Source organism: Cottoperca gobio, chromosome 4 (genome assembly GCF_900634415.1).
Source record: "Cottoperca gobio chromosome 4, fCotGob3.1, whole genome shotgun sequence".
Taxonomy (NCBI): domain Eukaryota; kingdom Metazoa; phylum Chordata; class Actinopteri; order Perciformes; family Bovichtidae; genus Cottoperca; species Cottoperca gobio.
In genome coordinates this window covers 3,315,227-3,342,165 of record NC_041358.1, presented here as the reverse complement: position 1 = coordinate 3,342,165, position 26,939 = coordinate 3,315,227, and the positions used below count along the sequence as shown (strand labels likewise).

General features: G+C 39.1%; 1 protein-coding gene across 1 annotated transcript in view; it reads right to left on the bottom strand.

The window, feature by feature from the left end:
• Nucleotides 1-1,529: 1,529 nt before the first annotated feature.
• naaladl2 (N-acetylated alpha-linked acidic dipeptidase like 2) overlaps nt 1,530-26,939 on the bottom strand; it is a 323,222-nt gene continuing 297,812 nt past the window's right edge. Inside the window, exons 13-15 of the mRNA XM_029428942.1 lie at nt 24,369-24,462; nt 8,831-9,029; nt 1,530-1,792 (exon numbers count right to left, since the gene is read on the bottom strand). Of these exons, the coding sequence (XP_029284802.1) occupies nt 1,540-1,792; nt 8,831-9,029; nt 24,369-24,462 (546 nt within the window). The 3' untranslated portion in view covers nt 1,530-1,539. The remainder of the gene's footprint in view (nt 1,793-8,830; nt 9,030-24,368; nt 24,463-26,939) is intronic.

The window sequence follows — 26,939 nt, the reverse complement described above, 5'->3', positions numbered from 1 at the left end:
AACCTGCTAACATTGCCAGGTTACTGTTTGTGTTGTTTGGGGATCCAGTCCAAGCCAGAGGCATTGGTTAGCCGGTATTGAACCCAGGTCTCTGCAGTGATGAGTGAGTGTTTTATATCTAGGCTTATTAAAGTAATCTATAAACACACACAACTAAAACAGTTATTGAAACCATTTTACATCTAAGATGCTGTTGATTGACTACACTGCAGGATGAAAAAATAAGGCTTAATTATTTGTTGCCAAAGCATTAGATTCCTTGAATAGCTGTGTTTTGTTGTTTTAAATGTGAGTTATTGCTCGTTAAAGACAGCAAAAGGCCATAAAAAGCCATGGCTTACAGTGATTTTAGAACAGCTAAAGGGTCTGATAGATGGCTTATTGCCAAACAAGGCATTTATAGATTATTGGATATGGCAATTTTACAGTTGTTAGGTTAAACAAATACAATTTATCCATTGAGAGATTCAGGAAACACAACTCGTGAAACACCATGCATATTAAGTGAACCTCCTAAAGCTAAAAATAAAGTTTTACATAAATCATTTAAAACACTTGTCCAAATAAAACACAGATCTTGCCCCGCTGGTTTAGCTATTATGAGTAACGTCAAAGGGATCTACTTCCAGGGCAACTTGCCATCTACCCAAGCTAGCTGGTCAGCCAGCTGGCTGGACCAAGTGGAACGTTTTATTTAAAAGGTTTTAGGAAGCTGCTTGACCACGCATACCTTCTTTTTCCATAGTTCTGTTTCCCATATCTCTACAATGTTGGTGGAGAGTGCAAAGTTAGCATGAACCATTAGCCAGAATGGCAACAACTACGAGACTAAGACCAAGGCTATAAATACCCAAGTTTCCCTTTATGGGCACACAAATGTTTGAAATCAGATACAGTTACAAAGTGACATTTACCAAACCCAAAAATTGTCACGGTCTTTTCTTCAGCTTATCCGTCTCCCAGTGTCTGGAATATATGGCTACACTTATTTTCACATTTTCCTTAGAATTTGAATCTAATCATTTTTTGCATAATTATTTATTAGGTGAGGTCTAAAACTGATGCTTTAGTTTTCTTAAAACCCTCGTATGCTGGAATTTGTTTCTGGTGGAAGACAAATAATAATCTAAAAATGATCATATGCAGTTATTACTGGTCTGCTTTCAATGGAAAAGGGTATAGTGGAATTTAAACGACTCCATCGTGTCAATATCATTTGCATATCTAAGAGCTTGTGCAATAGGTTAGTTTCAATACATTCATGAATCAGAAAACTGATTTCTTTTTACAACCCTTGACATGAAAATCATTTAAAAATGGGCTACATATTGTTGCATTGGTTCAATATTGGTTATTGTAAAAATGTGGAGTCATTTGAACAAATTATACTTTGGGCTGGAAGTGGAAGTTTGAAGTTAGCACTGTCGATACTCAAGTGTGCAGATTTTGTCTAATTCTCAACTTTTCCAGGATAAGGTTTTTGAGGAGGCTTCAATTGTGTTTTAATATTTGCTACGTATTTAAACTTTATTGACTTGATCAGTAGCCGTTTCTGTCATTTGGGTAATTTTCAAACAAGCCCAAGCCAAAACACACCAGCCTCTCAGCTGAGCGGATAGCCCGAAGGATGAGAGACAGAGAGTGGTTCATGGAGCTGTGGCAAAGTACTTCCTTGGCTGCAGAGTTGTGTTTAATTGCTTTGTTGGTGACGTTGCAATGCAGGATGGCTTCCTTTGAGAACCGGAGAATGGAGAACTGAGGAGTCTTCCCTGGAAGGCTGTATAACAGGTTCCTATAGAGAGAGAGAGAGAGAGAGAGAGAGAGAGAGAGAGAGAGAGAGAGAAGATTGTATATGAATAACTTTCTTCATACAAGCAGAATATAGCCCCTCCTGACTGAAACCCCCACTAACACTCACTAAATTCGTCTCACGCTCCGATCTGCAGTGATGGAAACATGACACCCGGGTGGACACGCAAATGATCGCCTCTTTTGCAGTGCAATGCTATGTGATGAGCGTTGAAGTGGATACATAATACATAAAATCAACAGTGATTTGAACAATTATATAATTTATTAACGTACAAAACATACAATCAACATGCTCTCCTCAAAGTCACCAGACTCCATTGACAGAAACGATAATTTTACCTCGACAGAAACAAAATAAAACTAATGTTCCAGCTGGTTTCCGAGTTTGAAAGAGAGACTGAATAAGTAACAGATGCAAAAAAGAAGTAACCACAGTAACTGCTTTCCAGTGTTTTTGCTAACCCTGCATTCCGGCACACTTGTGATGTCATGCGTCACACACAAGAAAGAAAAACAGAAAGGCATACGTGGCAATGAAAAAATAATTATATTGTCTATTTTTTAGCTGGTTTTGCCGCGATTAAAACCCCCCCCATACACACACTAATTTGGGTGCAAAAAAAAAAAGGGTACATGACACCCTTCACCCCACACCCCGCCACTCTCCTGCCAGGGCAAGCAATGAGGGCCACATGATTATTAATCATTATTATTATCATTATCTATGTCTCTTTGTCTTCCTGTCACACTGTTGTACCCACCAGCATGCACACATACAGCATAGCACATACATAAACACAGCCAAGCCTTTGGGGGGGAGCAGAGTAGTCATTTGTAGGTCAGAATGGCAGAGGCTGCAGAGTAATGCTGCCCTCTGGGCTGAAGTACATCGATTTCTATTAAAGTGGCTGAACAGACAGTCTTAGAGAGTAAATGGAGTGATTTTTCATCTGTTAAGACACAGGTTGTGAGCTGGAGGGTGTGAATGAACCCTGACCTTCAGCACACAATTTTAGACTCAAAGTCAGATGTGTATCTACTCCTATTTGACACCAGTGAGGATAGTCCTGTGAGTTAAGGGTGTAATACATTGTAATATGTATTTGTTGACATGTTTTATTATTTGAATAAAGTGATATAAATAAGTTAGTTGTTGAATGTAAGCGCCTGTCATATTCACCACAATGTCGATGTTAACTTAGTCTGTATTTTGTGGGTCTGACTTTACCACAACATGCTCTCATGATTGCAATGCAATGTGGCAGCCAACGCTCATAACTGAGATCTGCGGCCAGTACATGAACACGTAGTTTAACAGTAGACTATCAACCACATTACCATACAATGATAAAATACCTTTTTACAAAAATAAAACAACAGACTGTCAGTCAGTATTGTGTTCACGTCCTGTACAAAGCTATAAACCTATGTTCCAAACAACAAATACGTCTTGTGGATGGTTTTGCTTGGCTGGGGAAGCAAGTGTATAAAAAGTAACATTTTGCCCTCTGGTTACTGGCAGTTTACACTGGGCTGACATTAGCCTTTTTCAGGCAGTCAACCTGAGACATTGCTGGCTTCATCTATCTGTATCAAACATACTGTGTACCTGTTTCGACGGCACCTCGACAAAATTAAAAAATAATAATATTTGTAGCTAACAGTTGAATATGTATTCTATTGTTTCTGTATGTTGCACTTTTGTTTGTCTTATTTGAAACTATTGTTCTGCACTTAAAGGATTGTACATATGTGAAGATAATGTACTTGCATGATTCTTGCTGTTTGGAGTTGTATCCTCATGAGGACAAAATGAACTGTGATGTAATGTAAAAAGATAATGGAGCAATATTTAATGATATTTGAAGCATACCATACCAATGATAATACTATAATAACTGGTATTTTTGTTGGAAAGTGACAATGATATAAACAGGATAATAAGCACCATGGAATCTACACCTTGTCAGATATTATCGCTAACATAATAAAATGAATTGGACACTGCAGAACAAAAATGTTAAAAAAATACTCCAAAGAGAAAACAGTCGGGGAGCGATGTGATGACAAAAGTGCCCCAGAGCCAATATACTCTTGTCTTGTCCCCTAACCAACAGACAGTTCTCCACTGTCTGTCTGTGAATACCCAGTTATGAAAGAGGTTCCTTTGAAGCACCTCAGAGTGTACATGAAGACATCTGCTATCGATCGGTGAGGCCCTCTGCAGCCTGACATCCACTCTTAATAGGGGCTACCTCCTGCTCTGCAACACAACAAATTGGGTTTAAACTATGTCTACTGCCCCAGATGTCACTCACACTGGAGCAGCAGCATCCATCCAACATGAGAGTTCTGGTGCCTCTTTGTGAGAACCAAGTTAAGGTTTAGCTTCAAAGTGAGATGGGGATTAGGTTGAAGTATAAGGTTAGGAGCAGAAATTGTTAATTTGTATGTATTTAATGGATACACTGGACAAGATGGAGAAGACAAAAGGTGAAAGATCCAGACTTCAGATTTCCAATACAGGGGTTCAGAAGTCCAGAACCGGCAGACATTTTTTTTTTATAAAGAACAAAAGTAAATATTTTGAAAAAACTAAAATCTTTTGTTTTGAGGTTTGCCAAAAAAACTATTTGGAATTTGATCAATGCATTTTTTATTTTTATGTTATGGACAACTTATTGACTTTTATTTATGTGTGTGTCACCGGTACTGCTGTTTTCTTCAGAGATATTTCAATACCAGCAGAGCCATGTGTATAGTTACTCTGGGTTCTTTGTCTCAGTTAGTGAGCTCAGCCACTAACAGGTGTTGTTCAAAAATGTAAAACAAGGTTTGTGACATGTGAGATGATTTACTGAAGTTCTTCACATTTGAGTGCTTGAAGCATGTGTTTGCCTTATTGATACAGGCCAATGTTGTGCTAGTTATTAGCACAACATTGGCTGGTGACCACGAGTACTTATCATCCTGAATCTCATTCCAGTGTCAGCAGGAACTGCATCTTTGATATGAAGTATTTACAGCTGGACAACAAACAGGTCCTATTCAAACACCCTGGACAATAGTGAATGGGATCCAGTATCATGCACAAACCACAACAATACAAATCATAGGCATCATTGGGAATATGTATTACTGCAATACTGTACACCAAAAGTGTCATAATTATGCCTTTATGTTGCTTAAAAATGTACCTTAGGTTTTGTTGCCTGCATAAACCGTCAAGAAAAACATTTGAAAAACTGCTCAGTGCTCTTAGTCTAATTGTCTTAGTCCTGTGAGGGAATGGTAACTTCCTTTATAAATGAGTGCTATTAAGCCTTAATGCTTTCCGAGCATGATGGAGCAGCTAATTTTAGCTTGGATGCTAATGTCAGTCTAGGACAATTAACATGTCTATTACTGCCATAAACTGTGAATAACATTGAACCGCAGAAGCCATTTATTTCGTTAGAATGTAGTCGAAAAGTAGACAGCTAAAGAGCTGTGGGGGAAGACAGAGTGTGTAAGAAACAGTGCGATGATGCTAAAATCAGATAGAACAGAGGTGTTACTCTTATGAGATAGAAATACAGTTGCTAAGAACAATTCTCCAATATCAGTCAAGGTCAGCTACCCTCCAACTAAATGCGATTTGATATGATTTATTGTGTTTATCCTTTAGCTGGACAGTTTGACTAAAATAACTTCACCAACTAATCTGGAGCTCTCACTTTCTTGTACATGCACTGAGCAGAGCCAATGAATTACTGCTGCTCTGCCCTGAAAAGCTGCTGTGTGTAAATTATTCCCCTTTTCCCTTTTTTGTCAGAAGGAATAAATATGTGTTCGCTGTGAAGCTCAAGTTTTATGTTACATTTATTCTGTTCTGCTCCATATGTAGAACAAGCTGAAAAAGAAGTGGATGCACCCAATGCAAGACAGATGGCTGACGGGGGATTTAAATCATGGCGGCCTGTGATTTAGGGACTGTGTGAAAATTATTAGGGCAAGCACAGGGGGTCAGACGAGGGAGAGGGTAATGTATTTTTCCTTTATGCTGAGTCTAAATTCGTTCTTAGAATTATTGTCATTGTGATGGCCATCATCACTACACTCCCCTTTTCTTCCCAAGTCATAGGAACTTGAGCAGAGAGGATGTTACCACGTCGGACTGCAGACTCCTGGGAGGATGCTCGTCCATGACAACTAACCCTTCTAACATTTGAGTTGGAGGAGAGAGTTAGTATGCTTGTTGTTGCTTTGTTCATGTCAATTATTTTGTATTGGTAAGAGGGTATTGTGGGGGTGTAATGCAAAGCCTCTTCACAACTATCTGTATCCCTATTTTGTATCTATATTGTATATTTATTCCGTGATGGAAGTAGGTATTATTCTGTTTCATTATTCATTTTCTACTCACGTGAAAATAATGTTGGTTTTAACATTTTATGAGAACAATTAGAACGTTGCAAACTCCAAAACAAGCTCTCTAGGCCCCTTTGAGATGTTGCCAACTCGTCAGTTTTGCATCTACTGTCAAGTCCACCCTGTCCATGCAACAAAACTGCTTTCTCAAGTTTCGAGGGAAACGTATTTCTTCACGTGCTAAAAGTTGTGAATTAAAACAAAACTACTTGGTTAGGTTTCGGAAAATATCATGGTTTTGTTACGTAACTTAAGCTACGTGCATAAGTTATGTATGTTACATACGTGAAGTAATTTAAGTTAAAAAAAATAAATATATCAACTCTGACTTTTTCTTACACACAAAACACGAACAGTGGTCTCCTGGATGAAAATCCAGTGTTTGTTGACCCATTCATTCACCCAACCTACTCCCTTCGTGGATTTACGTGCACTTTGATTAAAAGTGTATTAGTATTACATCAAAAATAAACTTAATCCGGGTGAAAATATTTTCCCCTCGTAACGTAATTGACGCTGGTCAAGCCGTGCAGTGCCAGCCCTAAAAGTCAGATCATGATAACACATGTGCTCTAGTACTGAGCTCTGACACTGAGCCAAGAGCTAAAGTGATCTTTTATACGATATCTACACAGATTTATGGACATTTATCCTTAATGGGCATCGTAGATCCTGCTGATTGTAGCATTCAGATTGCATTGATGTTCATACATGCCTAGTCCAAAGAACATACAGTATTACAGTAAGAACACTCGGAATGGAGGGACTTTTTTAATATAAAAAAGTATTATGTGATTCAGCTTCCCACCCCAATAACCTCTGTACAGTCCTCTTTCTGTAACTATTAATGTGATCAGCACATTTGAATCCCTGGGCTTGGCCTCAGGAATAGCTGTCCCAAAATGACTACTAGTGACTTCCAAATGTTTCACAGGCGGAGTGCGAAGTGTTCAAATGTGTCATGGCTGTCCATGCTACAGGCCATTGTGTTTAAACAGGTGTAACCTAGCAGCCAGCCAGGTTTCCTTTACATTTATTCAACCTCAGTGGGCCATCACTACAATTACTGGACTCAATATAGTCCTCACCATCACAAAAATACGTTTTTTTGCGCATTCAAGGAATCAAGGGAACTTGGAATCCATTTGTACACTTTTATACAACTCCAGGGAATATATAGAGGAGATTTCAACACACCACATGATCACTTATATCTCCTTGATTTAGACAATCAAGTCTCAAGAAAATAAAAGGAAATAAGGCTCAATTCAGAACATAACAGAAAATGCATTATAGAAACAGTGTGAGAATCAGTTCTTTGTTCAAACCGTTGAAACCATTCGCCACCACATAAAGTCACATGCGTCACTTCATAAAGACTTCTGACTTGCGTTTGCATTGTTCATCATCATATTCCAGCAAATACTTCTGATCACTTTACTGCTTGACCTCTGGTAAAACCCAATAGTCTGTAAGTGTTAACCAAGACTCTGAGCAGACTACTACTTATTTTATTAGATGTTTAGAACAATAAAAACAAATATGAATGCCCTCACAACTGCACTATTTCTTTTTATAAATGGTTAATCCTAGCCTGATGAATATCACCTGTTCAGGAGTCAGTTTGCATTTATGAGATTTGATCATCAGCTGTTAAAACCATGTCACTGCAGAGCTGTACCATGATAGACAGAAAAAGTTAGACATCTTGCCAAAGTAAAGCAGTCTAAGTTGATGCAATATGACCCAATGTGCTAACTGGCCAATAATTGTTCAGTATCAAAGAAGTCTTTGACTATTATCCCTTTTGAATGACTGTAGGTTAGTTTTATAGTTTATGCAATATGCTGGTAAAACCTCCACGCTCATAATATTTTTCCATATGAATGCAATATTAAATGTCCCCTGTGGACTTTTTGACCATCAATGTTGCAATAGATCAAAGTTTTAAAAAAACATATTTAGTTTGTATCTTATGCACAAGCACACACACATGGCCACACAACACACATTCCTGCCAATGGACTTGTGTCATTCCACTGATTAACAGTTGGGGGCAGTAACACACTAACAAACATAGCAAAGACAGGGAAGAAGACTGAAAAATATGCTAATAGTCAGCTTTGAAAATGTTTTGTGAGGAAGTAAAAGCATCTGACATATTTCACGTTACAGATATTGTTTTTCAAGACAAATCCATCTGTGTCATGTAATGCTGGAATTTGAGTCTTCAAACAAAAACAAAGGCTCAACAATTTCAGGAGAGTGAGAATGTAGAAATAATAGAACCATGTAAATAGGGGGGCAGGGGGACCATCAGAGCTAATGGAGGACTGATGGAGCCAGTGGGGGCAACGCTTTCTGAGAGAAATGTTGTTCATGTTGCCTGCATATTGATTCAACACCTTTTAATGCTAAATGTGAGTGAACAATAAGAAGGAAAGAATCATTTAAACATAAAACAAATAAAAATAAAAGATACAGAAAGGAAGTATTGACAACACCATACCAAACAAACTTTAAAATGTCAAAAGATTCTGAGGTCTCAAGTTGTTACATACTGTGTGTGCATTCCTGAGTTACTCTGAGACAATAACTTGTCTCCTACCTGTACACTCCAGGCGGTGTCTGTGGGAGGATGAAGCTCTTCTCCAGGTCACGGAGTACATCATTCAGCATCCGCACGTGGGAGGGGTCACGCTCTTTAGGGTCATTTGCTGGCCGCATGGTTTCTGACTGGAAGAAAGCGGCGTGGTCTCTCAGAGAGGAGGCTGTGGACAGCATGGGCTGAGTTACCACGCTCTTGTCTAGACACATATACAGTACAGAGAGGAGACAAAGAAACAGAAACACGGATGAATAAACTGCCCTTAAGTTTAATGTCTGTAATTGTCTATTTCAGAAATAGTAGTTGACTTAATTGGCATTGGAATAAATAACTACATATGGAAAACACAGTCAACTTGCAAATAAACTGAAGCCTATTGTGGTCTCTGAGACACAGTCAGAACAAAACATGTACAATGGACCTTTTAGGCTTTTAAGGGCATGTGAGAAGCAGCTGTCTCAGAGCTCCACTCACAAAAACACAAAACATGGTTTCAGGGTGACAAAACGAGGCTGGTGTCCAATGAGGCTACCAAACTACAGCTAGATGTCAACGGGAAGAAGTAAAATAAAGCGGGAACTCAAATGTCCGCATTGCGCCCCCTCGTTAACACCTAAGAGTAGACCTAGGGATCAAGGGAAAGGTTATGTTGAATTAGTGTGAGACTGCACCGACTAGAAATGAGAATACTAAATATTGATTTATGCTTTGTGGCTGGTGGGACACAACCTTTATTGGCCGGATCTGATCACAATAGGGGCAAGAACTCTTATTAATATCAGATATCATTATCCATATAACATATTAAGATACAGATTGCATGTTAATACCAGGTGCATATGGGATCAATGATACTTATATGATACTTCTCCAGGCAGTTGGGAAACATTTTGTAAAACACAGGGAACAAGTTTACAAAGACTCAACTGCTGCCATCAGACCACTTTCCTCTCCGTGCAGCATACTTACTCTTACTTACTTTGCAGTGACAAAAATAAGAGAACTTAATGGAATGGAGTTGCCAAGGGCACATGGGAAGTACTTTAGCCCTGTGATAGACTGGTGCCCTGTCCAGGATATAACCTGCCTACCGCCCAACGTAAGGGGGGATACGCTGAAACTGGGTCCCCGCAACCTGCCAGGATAAGCTGGATGGACATGGGAAGTATCATGAAATATATGAATATATTTAATAACTCATTAAATCTGACAGACCTTACTGCTATACATGTTTAATTAGCCTCAACACACTCTTTCACATGGTGAGAACTCAGGCATGAGACTGGTCACATGCTGAGATGTTGCTGGGCATCTTGGTATCAGGTGTTGGTAAGAATCACATGCAGTGTGTGTGATTATTGTCATATTCCTATTAATATGAGTTGGATTCTTTGGAATATGCCACTTTATAATAATGATATATAAACCTCCCTCAATCCATACTATCACTAATCACTCATTTCCAATTTACTAAGTTACCAGCCAGGGCTTGTGAGTCTGTGCGATTGTCTTCACGGCAACATGTGTTTCTGGAGACACCTGCTGCAGCAGGAAGTACCACAGAAGCAGTTTTATTCTCTGCCAGGTGTTTATATCACATACGGTAGATGGAAACAACACGTTGCCATTGGATGTAATACTGGGTGTTGCTTAATTGTCCAATATTAACATTCTGATTGGTGATTAGTTTGAATATTTTGCATGAGAAAATTGTAAGCAAACATATGTGACACATTTATTAGGAGAGAAATAAAAATTAGAGAAGAGAAGAGAACAAAGATATTTAAATTATATGAGATTAGGGCCTGTACATGAATAAGGGTCCACACAAAGGGATTTATTCCTATAGTGTTTGACTTTGTGACTCTGAAGAGTTGTCTGAGGTCACAGCAGGTGGTTTTGAATTATATATTGTTTTTATTTCAATCAAAAAGAGACTATGAACTAATAACGCGTAACACACTGGTCTTAATCTACGGACGTTGATGTGTTTTTGTGTCTCTTTGGATCAGAGTGTCACAGTAGGTCGGGAACAAAGCGTGACTCATCTGAGAGGAGAGGGGAAGACAGTCGGGACAAAAATAGACAAAGAGATATGTTCTCTCCTACAAATTTAAATGGCTCTGGCTCCTCGCAGCCAGCTGGGACTCATGAAATATTGTTTGATTGTTGTAATCCATCACATCTTTTGACACATGGGGCCGTGTGTGAGTGTATTTGTATTTGGGTATACAGTTGGGACTTGGCCTCCTGTGATAACAGCGGCAGAGAGAAGAGAGAGAAAGACAAAAGAGCTTTAGAGTGATGCTGTTATTGGATGGAATATTGTTCTGTAAAGATGAACATTGGACGTCATGTAGGTTTAATTGATTCGCATTCTGCTATATTGATGGCTCGTTGAATTATTTGACAAAAAAGCCAAAATATGTTGAAAAACAAAACACAATATTATAATTTGTCTATGTAAAATATCTCATCATGTATAAGTTGTTGCTTTGCATCTGCCTGTGAAAGCAAGTGAAACATTTGAACTTACTGTACATCTCCTGTGCACTTTACAATAAGGGATCACAAAGAAAGGATACAGGGAAATAATGAAAATAGGTAAATGTAATAAGCAGAATATAAATATAGAATAATAAATGTAAGCATACGACAGTCATTAAACTAAAGTTTATAATTCACATTTGACAAGCACAATTTTAATTTCTTGTTATATAGATTGCAAAAACATATTAAAGTGAAATCGACCAATAACTTAAAGAATAACGTTACATATTAGATTCTGTCTGTCACCTTGTATTTCCATCTCCACTTTACCTTATCTCCTAAACTCCCTCTAGAAAATGGTGTGTTTGCCTGGTCTTGTCTACACCAAACCACTTTTCAAACAAATGTAATATTATCGTACGTTTTTAGGCTCATGCAAATAGTGAAGTTCAATGACAGAATATTTTCAACAACCCATAAGTGCGCTCTCTCCAGACCTTTACAAGAATGTAAAGGTCTGTGTATTAAATTGTATGAACTCCCCCGAGCAGCGTCTGCCTGCCTGCATCACACCTGCTGACAGAGAAGAGGGAGGCCCCGCGCTGTTGGCAGAAGAGCTGTTCACTGCGATTACTCTGAGCAACATGCATGGGAATGAAATAAACGGGTAGACAGTTAACATGGAGGGCACTCCGGGGTGGCACGAGAATGTGAAGTCTCGGTTCTCTTGAATGTTGAAAAGGAGGAGAAACTAGTGGAGTGGAGTGAACAACAGCAGCTGTGATTATGTCTATGACGTGGGGAGGCAGCGGCAAAAAGACAGGAAGAAGAGCTGGTGGTGGCTAAGATTTTTGTCTGCAGTGTCAAGAATGGACAGGATTAAGGATGAGTATATAAGAGGGACAGCTCTGGTTAGACGGTAAGGAGACAAAGCGAGAGAGGCAAGATTGAGATGGTTTGGACATGTAGGGAAGATGCTGGGTATATCGTGAGGAGGATGCAGAAGATGGAGCTGCCAGGCAAGAGGAAAACAGGAAGGCCAAAGAGGAGGAGGTTTATGGATGTAGTGAGGGAGGACATGCAGGTGGTTGACGCGACAGAGGAAGATGCAGAGGACAGGAAGAGATGGAAACAAATGATCTCCTGTGGCGACCCCTAAAAGGAGTAGCTAATAGAAGAGAAGACGATGTCTATGGCTGGGGAAAGCAAACACATTGCATTTTTATAACATGCAGCAGATGCTTTGACATATTAAATGTACTTCCTCTAGGGCACAAAAGGACAAGAACAGAGATTCTGTTGCTCAAGGCGTTCTCCCTGTGATGCTGTATTGTTGTGTCCTTGGCCATCACTGATTGGATATTCATAATCTAACCACCTTTTTATTTAACACTACTTCACTTATTACAAGCAGGCACCGCAGTGTTTCACTTATTTATGTTCATGCAAGTACTGTTATTACTGTTCAAATTAAAAAAAGGCAATAAGAAATGAGAAGTTGTGAAATAAACTTGCCTCTTCTAGATATCATAAAGCTGGATACATGTCTTGCTAATGCACATAGGGAATCCATTACAAATGACTTGATGTAAGCAAACTAGCATCCAGCTCCCCTTCTTAAATGTTATACACATGCTACGTTATTAATTAGTTATAGCACATATTTATGTTCACATAATACACTATTCATTACAAACACGGCACAGATTCCTAAGCTACCATGTTCCTAATGCATATGGGGGTCAAGCATGTTCTAAATAGAATGTGTGTTCACTGCGCTAATCTTCTAAATTTAAATAAGCAAATAAATACAGATTTGTATACTCATATCCATGATTTTTGCAGATTCAAAATGCCTTCCATCCAAAGTAAACATGTTGACTCTTTTGACAATGAGTACAACAGCTCCTTGCTTGTCATTAGGCCTGGAAGTCTACCTTAATGAAATACTCACACGCCATTTGTACCTTTAAGGAGTTATTGGTCGCTTTATTAATTCCTAATCTCCTCACAGTTCTTGTTCCAGACAAAAATGCATTCAAATGTTCTTCTGAAGCTAATAGGAGGAGGCTTCAGCAGTGTGTCATGGCAGTCTTGTGTAGTTATCTTTTAGTAATCTTTCACATTCTCATATGGGTGGTGGTGATGGCCTACCTGGCGCAAGATCGACGGGATAATTTCCATTTTCATCGTCCAATCACGATACTCGCTGTCCATTGTGAGAATGGACCTAAACCAATCACGCCGCTTGCTGTCCATTGTGAAGAATGGACCTAAGCCAATCACGGTTCGGCTTCTCTCAGAGCCCTCCCTCCTCACGCCGCTGTAAATGTTTTTATTTTTATGTTTTTATAAGTCGTAAAACTTATATTTAAATTCTTCGCTCAAAGTAATTTCATCACTTTACATTACGTTATACGTTAACTTCCGTCGCATAACGTTAGCAAGCATTCGTTAGCAAGCATTCGTTAGCAATCGCTAACGTTTCTACATGTAATAACGTTAACTGTAATATTCATGAATGGAAACAGCCATGTGTAAATACGTGTAAGTATTCACAGTAATTCAAGTAAGTAGTTATACAAACGTTCCATCAATTACCATTTTATTAAGCTACTGTAACGTAGATATTACTATTGTCATTATTTGCTGCAAGGTTTCAAAATAACCATGCTAATATTACCTAATGTAATTTATTATTGCTATTGATAATGGTGCCATTATTTAAGTGTGTATTTATGAGCTGCAGAGTCAAAGTGTATTGTTCTCTATATGAATTCAAGTAACAACAAGCAACACAAGCACTTTTATTGTGCATATTATAAACATCAAACCTGCCGGGGTCGGGATTTGAACCTACAATTTTGTGGACGGGTTTTCCTCCAGAAATACATAAAAAAAAAAACTTTTTGTTTTAAAAGAAATACTAGGGTATGTAAATACTTTAAAATGGCACAGGGGTAAAACTGTGTGCTATATAATTTAATTTCCTTCTCTTTCCCTCTTCTTTCTCTCTTTTTTCCTCTTTTTCCTCTCTTTTCTTCTTCCCCCCTTCTTCCCCCTTCTTTTCCTTTCTCCCCCCCTATCCAGTCTATTGTTCCCCAGCTTTGGCGCTAGTAGTCTTGTGGTACGCCTTGTAAACAGAACACCCGAAGGCTGTGAGTTCAATACCAGGGCTGCCACTATTGTGCCCCAGAGCAAGGTACTTAACCCTGAGTCCAGGGAGACTGTCCCTGTAGAGCAGTGGTTCTCAACCTTTTTTGGGCCCGCCCCCCTCCCTAACCATTATGCAGGTCCCTTACCGCCTCCCATCAAATAAAATATAGGCTAATTGTCTTCCCTGAATTTTAATGTTGATTGATTTGATGTCTGTTTGTATTATTATCATTATTATTCTTAGTATTTATTATTTATATTACATATTGATTATATTAATTTTGTATTTAAATTCTTATCTTATTTTTCTTATTATTAGGCTGATATATTATGTTATTATAAAAACTCAAATTCTCTGAGATTGAAGTTACATAATAACATTTCTAAATAATAATAAATATTATATTATTAAACAAATGTTTTGTTGTTTTTACCTTCAATTGCCCTAATACGCCATGTACCCATGGAGCAAACAAAGACATTTTATTAAGGAGTGTTAAACAAATGCAACGGTAAGAAGTTTGAGATTCAAACTTTAATCTGTGTCATAGACTGCAGCCAATCAGAAACGGGTCAGACATTCAAACTGTAACCGGTGTTAAACACAGCAGCCTCAGAAATGTGAAACAATTTGCACTCTTAAGTGATCCAACAATAAACGAGCACAAATAAACAAGTCTGAGGCGCTGGCCCCCAACGGAACACACTGACAATTCAATAACTCACTGTAAGTCGGATAAGAGCGTCTGCTAAATGACCTGTAATGTAATACTGATAGAAAATTGTCTTACGTTAGGAGCCCACAAAACTCACATACAATTACTTTTAAATACAAACAATTCCATTAATATATATGAGCAGGTGTGCAAAGCTGCATTAAAAAGTAGGGACATCTGTTTGGCCTTGTTCAAAACGGATATTGCAGTGGGAATGAAAGAGTTTATTTTGCCTTATGGGAGTAGATGAAAGTGTTGAAGGGGGTGTGAAGGGTCCTAAGTGATGAAGTCACTAAAATCCTTTCTTTTTCTGACTGTAAGGGTCTGAGACATGGGTTTGAGGGGATGCCGGTGACTTTGATTGCATACTTGATGATTCTTGTGAGTTTTTTCTTGCTTTCTTGAGTTGTACCAGGATGAAATGTTGAACTGATTCACAGCTGACAGCTGAAGCCTCACTCTGAATTGCTCTTCATACTGTATGTTACCTGCAATCTTGGAAGACCAACTCGGGTAACTAGCTAATCTAAGTAGTTTACTCTAGCTCATTAAGCAGCTGACAGTTAGCAAACTACCTAGCTTGGAGAGCTATTGTGACTGATTAGCGTTGGGTTCCCAGATGGCTGCTGTGTAATCCAGTAGTTCGCCCAAAAGCCTTGCAAGTAGTGTCAAAAAGCTTTTTCACCCACATCATTTGAGGAGATTAACAAATGACTTCTGCTGTGACCCTTTCTGATGTGACTTGGCCTTTAGTCAGTGCTTTCTACCACCATCATCAAAATGCCAAATTATATCTTTCAAAGAATGCTGTTCACCCCTCCTGTAGAGTTCACAGACTTGGAGAATATATTACAAGCATTGAAGCTGTTCTGGCTGCTCGTAATGCCCCAACAATTCACCTTGACACATTGCTTCCCTTTGCCACACATCTGTAGTCAAGCATTTTTACATTCTGAAGTCACAATGCTGGGATTCATTTAAGTGGTCACCGTCTCCCCTTTCTCTACCTTCAATCTAATTATACAGCAAAATGCCTTTTTGTTCGTGTCCTGCCACTGAGATATATCTAATTAAAAATGTACATCATACAGGTTTTAAGTGACATCCAGGTGTAAGAAATAATTCATGCATATAAAGAATGAATGTACTTATTCATTCTTTGGTACTGCAGTTGAGGACCAAAGGCATTCCTGCTACTGAGCACTATCACTACAGTAAATTAATGGAGATTTATGTCAGATCAGACTAGACCAAAGGCAGTTTAATATGAAAAGAGAAAAGAAAGGAGAATAGTGATTTAAAAAAAGTTGAACAAAAGGTTTTTGGGGGTTTCAATTAGCTCTGGTTGTTTGATCTGAGTCCCCTCCATGACTGCCAGTCATGAATACTGCAGTGCTCCACACAGGCTGTGAAGAATCCATTAAATATCACTGGTCCTCTGCCGCAGGGGGCTGCTGAAACACCCAGAGACCAGACATACTTTTCACATTCCCCAAAATACTCTCACACTAGTCTTTGAGTAGACCAAAAAAAATACACTTGCTTCAGTACCCACTCATGTGTGAAGACATATGGCTTCACTTATTAAGCCATATCCACAGACCGTACACTGTAGTGGCACACTCATGGTGACATTCTACACACACACACACACACACACACACACACACACACACACACACACACACACACACACACATTCTGTAATGACAGCCTCTGGCCAACACATTTGTTGTATTAAGTTAGACCACACAGTCAAGAGTCAAAGTCCTGCTCCCTCCTCAGCCCCTTACTCACAGAGTGTTGTTTAAAAGGACTTTCCACAAAGCATCACATGCACGGTGTGTTATGTTGTCCTTTTCTCAGGTGAATGTACTTAAAGGTTCAAATGTGACTTAAGTGGTCTTGTCTGCAGTGATGCTTCAGGATAGATGGAAAACTTACAAAGTTCCAAAATGCATAATCTCTGTAAGAAGAATATGGATGCAGAATCTGTATGCAACGGGACACAATATTAATATCGATTGTGTTCTGTTTTCCATTTGAAATAGTAATATTGACTAATGATGTTGGAGTGGGTTTTGTTTGCATGCAAGTAAGTAAGTAAGATAACAAAAGAGAAGGAACGAATTGGCTCAAGTTGCTAATCGTACTGTAAACGATGACCGCTGCAAGTGCTCTTTTGTACTTGTATCTTGGTTAAAATGATAAGCTCTTACTATCTACATGCCAGCTTTTACACGAAACCACTGCTGTTAACCAACCCACGGAATCCTAACACACACCAGAAATTATTTATCATGTCTCACTATCCGTAACCACACACACATCACAAAGTATTTATTTCACTGTCCTATTCCTCCTCCTCTTCTTTCTGTCCATCTGGTGCCTCTCTGTATTTTTAACCAGTGGAGATAAAAGCTCTCTCCCACCTGTTTTCTGGTTGAACAATAGCTGCTTGGTATGAAGCATTGAGAGTTTTTACACGTCTCACAAAGTCAGATTTATAACTTCAAGACGTTTATAATGCCACCTGGAATTAATTTTAATACCAATTTATATTCTTTAAATGTTTATCTTTATTGTGGTATTTATATAACCACAATAAAGAACCAACAATCTGTCACAAACAGCCTCTTTTTGATGACACACAGCTGATGAAAATAGTAAAACTTAATGTAAGCATAAGGAAAATGACACTTGGAGATGAAGTGCCGGGACATGATGTCCAATTGTGTATTATAAAGCAGCTTCAATTAACACAAAGCCTCTTTCCTTGCGACCACGTTTCTGAACACAAGATTAAAAATGTGATGCAGCATTACTCTGGTCCGACATGACAGAAGAGATTTATTTCATCTTATTTGTCTTATTTGTCAACATGCAAAGAAAGCATTTTCCTTGCCTTAAAATGGAGTTGTTACAACCCGGCTCGGCGAGGGAAAAGGGAGTAACATACACCAGATGTTTATGGTTAAGTAAAATGTATTTATTCATATAAGGTGGACAATTGGCAATCAATTGCTTTTAAATAGACACAAAATGGCAGGTACAATATATTACGTTTGTGCAATTATCACTGCCATGTGCAATATTCACTTTATTTTCTATCAACCTCTTGGTACTTATATTATTTTTTATTCTATTTAATTATTGTGTACTGTCTTTTTACTTCATATGTTCTTTTGCTGTGACAAGATACATTTCCCCGTTGTCAGACTAATAAAGGATTTCTGATAAAACACAAAGATACATGGATAAAAAAGTTGCTTTTTTGCCCAGCATAAAAGAAAAGTGAAATGAATGGGCTGTGTCTTAAAAAATTTTGCAGAGGTTATGAGTTCAATAATTAATATGGCCCTCGAAGGATGTTGTAAAAAAAAAATGGCCCTTGACATGAAAAAGGTTACCCACCCCTGATGTATAGGTTAAGGGATCAGATTTAAGATAGACGTAGATTGCCAATACAGGCACATGTTAAATTCAGGAAAGTGGTCCTGTATGTAGAAGCTTCATACTGTAAAGTGATTTACATATTATTTATTAAACAAAGAGTGCAGCTTGCATAGTAAGAAGAACACAGCACTTTAGTCAAGGTCTGAATTGAACCGCATATAAATTTACATTGCCAAATATTCAGTAGTTAGCATGCTGTACAACCGCTCAGGCCTTCTGAACCAACATCAGCTTATTCAGTCACAGTCTCAGGGTGTGCAAAGACTCTGTCCTTGAATATTAAGATGACCTTTATAAGAGGATGCACAACAGAGGCTTTGATACATACAGTAGAACCTGCACGCTGTCTTCTCTTGCAAACTCAGAATAAACTAAATGTTACTTTTGTTATGCACCAAGAACAACAAACAAGTACGGGAGTTGTCAGAAAGAGATTTATGAATAGATACTCAATAGAGTATTTGAGTTGCACTGTGTCGCATTAGTTGTGGATTTACAATAAGAAAAAGCAAACTGTACAGAATTAATTCTTCAAGCTTGAGATAAAATAAATCTCCATGTCCATCAATCATTTACACAGTAAGATCAGAGATTGAAAGATACTCTCACATACACTGTGGCTCCATCTTCAAGTCTCATTCATTGTTCCAATGAGGCAATTGATCAGTGGCACAGGTTCACTGGCTCTGTCTAAGCATATAAGCACCGTCCCATTAATGCCTAGATTGAGTGGTTATGCTTCCCCGTCTGAGACTAATGGACATATTATGACCTGAGAGAGAGAGAGATGACTGATTATTACACCTGCATGTAGCCCGTCTGTTTCTTCATCACTTTGTCCCTCAGTGTACCCCTTGTCTGCCCCCCAATTTATCCCCTCTATCAATTCAATTCAAAGGCAATTTATTGGCATAAAAAAATACACCTTCTTGTCAACTTTGCACATAAGAGGTGAGATTTAGGATCGGTGCGACAAGTTAGCATCCTTACATCAAGGCTAAAAGACCTCATCATCCAGCTAAAACACAAATGACATAGCAGAATTACACCATGAATAAGCAATACCATACCAGTTATACAGCTTTGCTTAATGTTTCTGTTGTATCTATGCCCTGATTATCAAATTACTGGTCTGCAGTATAAGATCAGAGTGTTTTATAAGTCAATATTATCTACAGTCGATGGCAGTCGGCACGCCCCCAGTTTGGAAGCTAAGTAATGTACTGCTGTGGATGTATAGGCTATATTCTGAACATTTTCACCGCTTTGACGGGGAACTGAAGACGCTATCTCTGCTCTCATTTGACAAAAACAGTAATTTTACCTCGCAGAACCAAGAAGTTGCTGTTATAACGCTGCCTCCATCGGTTGGTTGTGTTATTGTGTGACTTTTGTTGAATCCGAACTAGCCAATGTCACAAAATAACACAAACAAACCAACCGAGGCAGCGGTAGATCAGAAACTCCCGTGTTCTGCCAGGTAAAATGACTGTTTTTGTCAAAGAAGTCTGGTGGCTTTGAAGAGAGCTTAGATAATGGCTTCAGTTCCCCGTCAGAAAGGGCTGCCTGAAAGCAAACTTTCAAACTGATTAAGGATAAGTACCTCATAAAACCCCGACTCAAAACATCAAAATTAATTTACTAGTTTACAGGAGTTGGACTGATGCAAAATATATACAGGAGTTTAAATGAAGAAAGGATAAACTGTACGAACTGTGATCATTGTGATTTTGGAGAGGTTTTCTATGTGTGTCAGCCCTGTGATAGACCAGCATTTATATATTACTGTATTACTATATAACAGATTACAATTTATATGCTGACAATTGATTAAATAGAAAGTCTTTGAAGGTTTACGGTTACAGGAGAAAGAGGAAGGATGTTCAACACTTTATTTGAATTTTACAAATGCAGGAATCAAGGTCACCGTGTTGTGGAATCACAGGAGGAGAGATCGATAAGTTCAGCTAAACACACGAACACACACTAAATCATTCTTATGGGAGAAAATGTCTCGGGAAGGGAGAAGGATGTGTGTGTGTGTGTGTGTGTGTGTGTGTGTGTGTGTGTGTGTGTGTGTAGGTGTGTGTATGTGTGTGTGTGTGCGTGTGTGTGTGTGCATGTGCATAGATGTAGAAATATTCTACGAAAAGTGTTATTTTACATGCCATAGAGTTATGTGCACACTCGTGGGTACCATGTTTGTATGTGAGTGTGTGAGTGTGTTTGTGTGTATGTGTAGTATGCCATTTTGCTTTCTGTGTGTGTGAGAGTGTTCATGTTTGTTGAAGAGGGTATTAGGGATTGATGCTCAAGCTGGCTGGCTATGAGTTATGCCTCTGCAAAAAAGTCCAAACCGGCAGCCACACAAACACACACACACACACACACGCACACACACACACACACACACACACACACACACACACACACACACACACACACTCACACACACACACACACACACACACACACACACACACACACACACACACACACACACACATAAAATGGTGTGCATACTGCAGTGTTCTGACGAGAATCCAAGACTCTTGTGGTTTGCTGCACCCTAAAGAAACAAATATCACTACCAAGATATGCACAATCTGTTCACATTTACACATTGACTGTGTATGCAACTGCATCAAGGTGTATTCTGAGATCTGGGAAAGTCGCAAGATAGCTGAAAAAAAAGGTCCTATGGGGAAAGACACACAAGCTGTCAGATGATCTAACAGGTTGTAAATAAATCCACATTTATTTGGGAGATTAAAATCTTAAAACCCAACAGCTTTCTGGTATAATTTTGACCTACCCTACTTGCCGTAGTTGTATGCATTTCGATATTTTCTGTGCAGTCAGGGATTTTTTAGTGACATTATGGTCACAATTCAGTGGCGGGCCGTGCATTTCCCACCTAGGCCTTCAGTGATGTCCTACACAGTCCTACCTGAATTATTCCACCTCTTAATACCATCATTATGACGACATGGCTCTAGAAACTATACATTTAGACAGAAACGCAGTATAACCGGGCGTTACTTCACCTTAACATAGTCAAGTACAACAGAGTTATATTAATATTTACGAAGCATTTATAATTAAGAAATCCGCATTTCCCTATTTTTGTTAACCCTTTTGTTGTGGAGCTCCGTTTCCCTGCGCACTTGTTCGTTGAGCTGTAGATCCACTCGGGTGTCCCCAAAGGTTTTCAAAAGCACCGTTGCTTGTAAGTGCCCAGCCGTGCTTTGGTGTCTCGTTGCTGCCTTGGTTAGACAACTCAAGTTTCCAAACCCTGTGTGGCTCCAAACACCAAATCGATCAGTTGTAAATAGCAGGCATTCCCAGCAGTACAATGTGCAGTGCCTCTCGGAGGCTGTGAGCCGGGGGGTTGGGGTTGGCCGTTCTCTTCTCACAATGTCTAGCTTTTCTTGAAAAGTTTGTCTTGAAAATGGCGTTGTAATTATATCTGCTACCAAATCGATCTCTTGTCCTCCTTCAGCCATTGTGGGTTGAAAGAAAACAGCTTGTAGAAATCTAAATTAGCTCGTTCAAGTTCAGTTTGCTAGCTCTGCATAGCTCTGCCTCTCAATAGTGCGTATCCAATCAAAAGACGTGCACGTTCTGACGTTATCGTACGCCTGCTAGCTGGCCCCAGTGTCCCCAACTCGACATCTGATTGGTTAACGCCACAGTTTTGTCTCCGTTCACTTTAAGCTACAGGCGCCCGCACTGTTGATTCTGAAGGCCTAAGGGCAGATTTCGTGGACCCTGGCAACACATTATGGCTGAAATATGATTGGATAAAAGCTCTAACATAAAGGCCAGACCTCCAAATCTCGATCTGAGGCTGGAAGCAGCGCAACCAAGAGAAAAGCTATGAAATGAAGAGAATAGACTATGGGGAATAATTGAATACATATTTGTGGAAAAGATATATCAAAATTAAATTTATATTCTGATGATGTTTAGGCCAGCAGAGAAGGCCTTGCTGGCCCTGACGGCCCACCACTGGGTCACATTTGTTTCATTATAAAGTGGAAGCTAGTCTTTCTGTTGCCTTTTTAAACTTGAATGATTGTCTGATGCTTGTATTTTTGCCCCACTGGATCTATTTACCAGCAACGCTGATGTTGTTTTCACCTTGTGAGTCTGTGTGTGTGTCAGACAGCTGCTGTAGCGTGAACTACCACAGAGGCCATTTGCCAGGTCTGTCTGTCTGTGGACAGATTTTGTCGCTGCGATAGCTTCGCGATCATGCAAGATGTAGTCAGGAAACTTTACCGATGTGTAGTTGAGATCAAAGATGATGGGCATCGATACCAACACCACTCTGCTTCGAAATCACATCAATTACTTTGGTATGTCAAATGTTCTCATAACTGATGGAACTGATGGGCAGAGTTATGAAAATAAAACCCAAGTTGTAATAAGCTGTAATTAAAGAGCTAAAGAGAGCAGAGCCCCCATCATGTGCTTCTTCTACCGAGGCATCATCAAGATTATTCTGACCAGCTGCATCGCTGTGTGGTTTGGGAGCTGCACTCCCTCCAACCGCAACACCCTGCAGCATATAGTGACTGCAGCTGGCCAGATAACTGGTGCCTCACTCCCCTGCCTCCTGGACAGTCACAGCCTGCACAGCCACCAGCATTGCAAATACCCCCCCCCCCCCCCCACACACACACACACAGCCTCTTCAGTCTCCTGCCATCTGGGAGAAGATACCGGAGCCTCCAAGCCCGCTCCACCAGACTGAGTAACGGCTTTATACACCAGGCTGTCCGGATGCTCAACCTTCCCACCTCTCCCTCCAACAAGTCTTTACTGTAACCTATCATCACACAGCACCAGACATAAGAACCCTCTTTATTAAAATAAAAACACTAGCCACTTTTCACAGAACAATTAAAAGAAAAAACCTGTTGCTTATTACTCATATTTGTTCTTAATATTTGTATATACACCGTGGTCTGAGAGAAACATAATTTTGTTCCTGTAAATATCCTTTACATATGGTAGAACTGACAACAAAGGGAAGTTGAAGTTAATTTAATTCTTAATGCTGTTGATGTGGCCACAAGCCATTACACATACTTTATAAAGTTGATATCGCAAACACGTTATTAAACAGTTGCCTATTTACACATCCAGTAGACAAGGAGCAATGTTAGCTCTGGTTTGGTCTTAACCTGCTAAATGCTCCACTATGTTCACCAGCTTGTTGCTAACTGTCGCTAGCTGTCTGTCCTTCGGTGCTGGGAAGCTAGTGTGCAGTGCATCTGCACCACTCTCATAACTGAAACCTCTAACAAATGAAAAGAACAGTGCCTCAAACTTAATCTCTTTCAGTTTACATCTCAACCCACTAGACCAAATTAGAAAAAGCCTGTTAATTTAAGTTTGCAGGCATCCTTACTAACAGACCACACAAATAGCCTCTGGAGTTACTCTTGATGTGAACAATGTCCCATCGCCTACAATTACAATAACATTCAAAAGGTGTCAGACACAAATTATCAATAAAATAAATAATAATATTAAATATTGAGGATTTTTAAATTATTTATGTTACTCTATAATTGTTCAGTTACTAATCCTACATTGACACTAGAACAGTTTCTTGTTCTCAGGTCTCTGTTGAAAAAGAGGTCTTAAAGTTTATAGCTTTGCACATTATCATCAGCACCATAACTACCATATATCATCATCAGTGTTACCTTTGAGTTTGTTTTGGACATCCAGGGCAATGTCCAGAGGGTAGAACGGCAGCACAGGATCATTGACCAGGCGGAGAATGGCTTCTGCTGTCATCTGTGGAAACACAGCCAGATCATTCATGTATCACGTCATTCCAACAAAGCACAGAACAGAAAGTCTGATTAAGTTGTTGCTATAAGTTTTGTGAAGAAGTAGCCAGGAAATGTGCAGGTAAACAGTTACAGTATAGTGTCGTGTGTGTATCCGTCTGTCCAAGACTAATTTCATATACTGTTGCACCCATCAGCCTAATATCTTGTGCTCTATTATGACTGTAAGGACCTTTCGTGGTTGTGATTTCTGAAAAACATATTTTACTGAGTGTTTTATATCGTCATTGAGTGCTGACTCCTCGATCCTCTGTAGGGTCCGCAAGTTATCAACTGCTTCAGTAGCGACAGTCATTACCTAGTCTGTTGCAGGCAACATTTTTTGAACCGGAGCATCTGCAGATTAATTCCAAACCCAATATGTTATGATTCAACTAACTTCTGATTGGTACTTAGGAAGATGCAGTGATTCAATCAGTCAATTCATGTTGTGTCTTGTCCTCCACGCCGTCGCAGGTCTCAGATCTGATTATGCACACAACACCTTCGTGGTCAAGATTGCAAATTGAAAATCTGTGAGTTTTGCTTTCATACTGATTAGACCATAGCTGTCATGTTAGGGAAAACATACATAATTGGAACACCTTTGGCTGCAGTGTGAGCAAACATTTATGGATTTCCCCGCTTGTGTGGGCACCCCATACTGAGAAGCACTGTCCAAATTACAGAGTGTCTGTCTGGCTCCGCTCTCACTGTAGAGTGTCTGTTATCTTGATGCAAACAGTACCACTGATGTGGCCATTCTCTCAGCAGGTTGAGGACTTGGCAATGCTATGGCATAGATTTTTATTTGAGTGTAACATCACTGCAGCTCGATGTTCTAACCGACTCCTCTGTGTAACATCACTGCTGGGATTATTGATGTATCGATCCTCTTATTCCACAACTCGACTGCATCTATCTGACAGGAAATACACCCCTCACTGTACTGCAAGACAAATTGTAATTCTCAGTGCCACGCTATAATTGGAATAACCTTTATCAAGGACATCACATGCATGATTTACCGTGAGCTACATTAATTTCCACATTATGAATAAGATTTAGCGTCTTACAGATTTAGCATCTACAGAGCTTCTTCTTTTGCACTTCTGTCCTCTGTATCCTCTCTCAGTCAATTTGTTGTAATGTTTTTTTTAAATCAAATTATTATTATTATTTGTTGTTTTGATTAAGTTTTTTCTAAATGTTTGCCTTTATTTGACAGATGATAGTAGAGAGGCAGACAGGAAACAAGGAGACAGGGAGATAACATGCAATGAAGTGACAGCATTAAAACACATTAGTGTTCTCCAGGGGAGGTAACATCTTGGTCCAACTGACAAAATCTATACTGTAATGTTATGTTGTATTCATAATTAATATTTTATCAATTAATAATATTACTTTAGCTCCAACAGCCAGACGATTTCAGCGTGGCTTATATGTTGCTCTGTATTGTGATTCACTTCATAGGGCCGGAAGAGAGTAACTGGGGAATGATATGGGGGGATGTTTATATAATATATAAAAACCCTGAGAGGCATGTGAGAACAACTATTCTGGTGAGCCATTTTAGAACATGGGGTTGTTCTTATTTAGAACATGGGGTTGTTCCTATTTAGAACATGGGGTTGTTCTTATTTAGAACATGGGGTCACCTCTTGTGACCTTTGTGTAATCCTGAATAAAATAACTTCACTTTTCTTTGCACAAATGAAAGAAAAATGTAACTTAAAAAAATTATCGTGGCAAAACTTTTTTACACCTGTTCCTAAGTCATAAACAAATGAGAGGAAACTATTTAGACCAGACTTAGAAAATATATCACCAGAATTGTTTCTCACTTGCTCTCAGGGACTCCATAATATTATCTGCAACAGTGACCTAAGTAACTTGCCATAGGTGAGCAATTGAAAAAAATAATAATAATAATAATTGTCTGCTGCTAACCTTGCTAACCAAGGCCAGCAATGATATGTCAGTAAACTCAGAAGCTTGAAGCTTAGGCACTCAAACACATTATGTCCATTAAAGGTTTTATCCTCTTTGAAAAAATGACAAAACATATGGCTGCAATATCGTTATCAATTCCAATATTCGTCACACATAAACACATATTTCAGTTAAACTTTTCATTTGTGTCTTATTGTCTGATGTATATTATTTAATGCCTTTTATGCATTTTGTAGGGAACAATGAATTCCCTTTGTGTATAAAATGTGATTAACTTGCCTTTGCTAAATTAAAGAAAAAACTCTGCAGTAAGGCCTTTTGCTCCATAGCTGAAGAGCAGAGAAGAAAGGAAAGTAAAGGTCAGTATGTAATATATGTGTGTGTGTGTGTGTGTGTGTGTGTGTGTGTGTGTGTGTGTGTGTGTGTGTGTGTGTGTGTGTGTGTGTGTGTGTGTGTGTGTGTGTGCCCTCTTCATTCCTGGCCGGT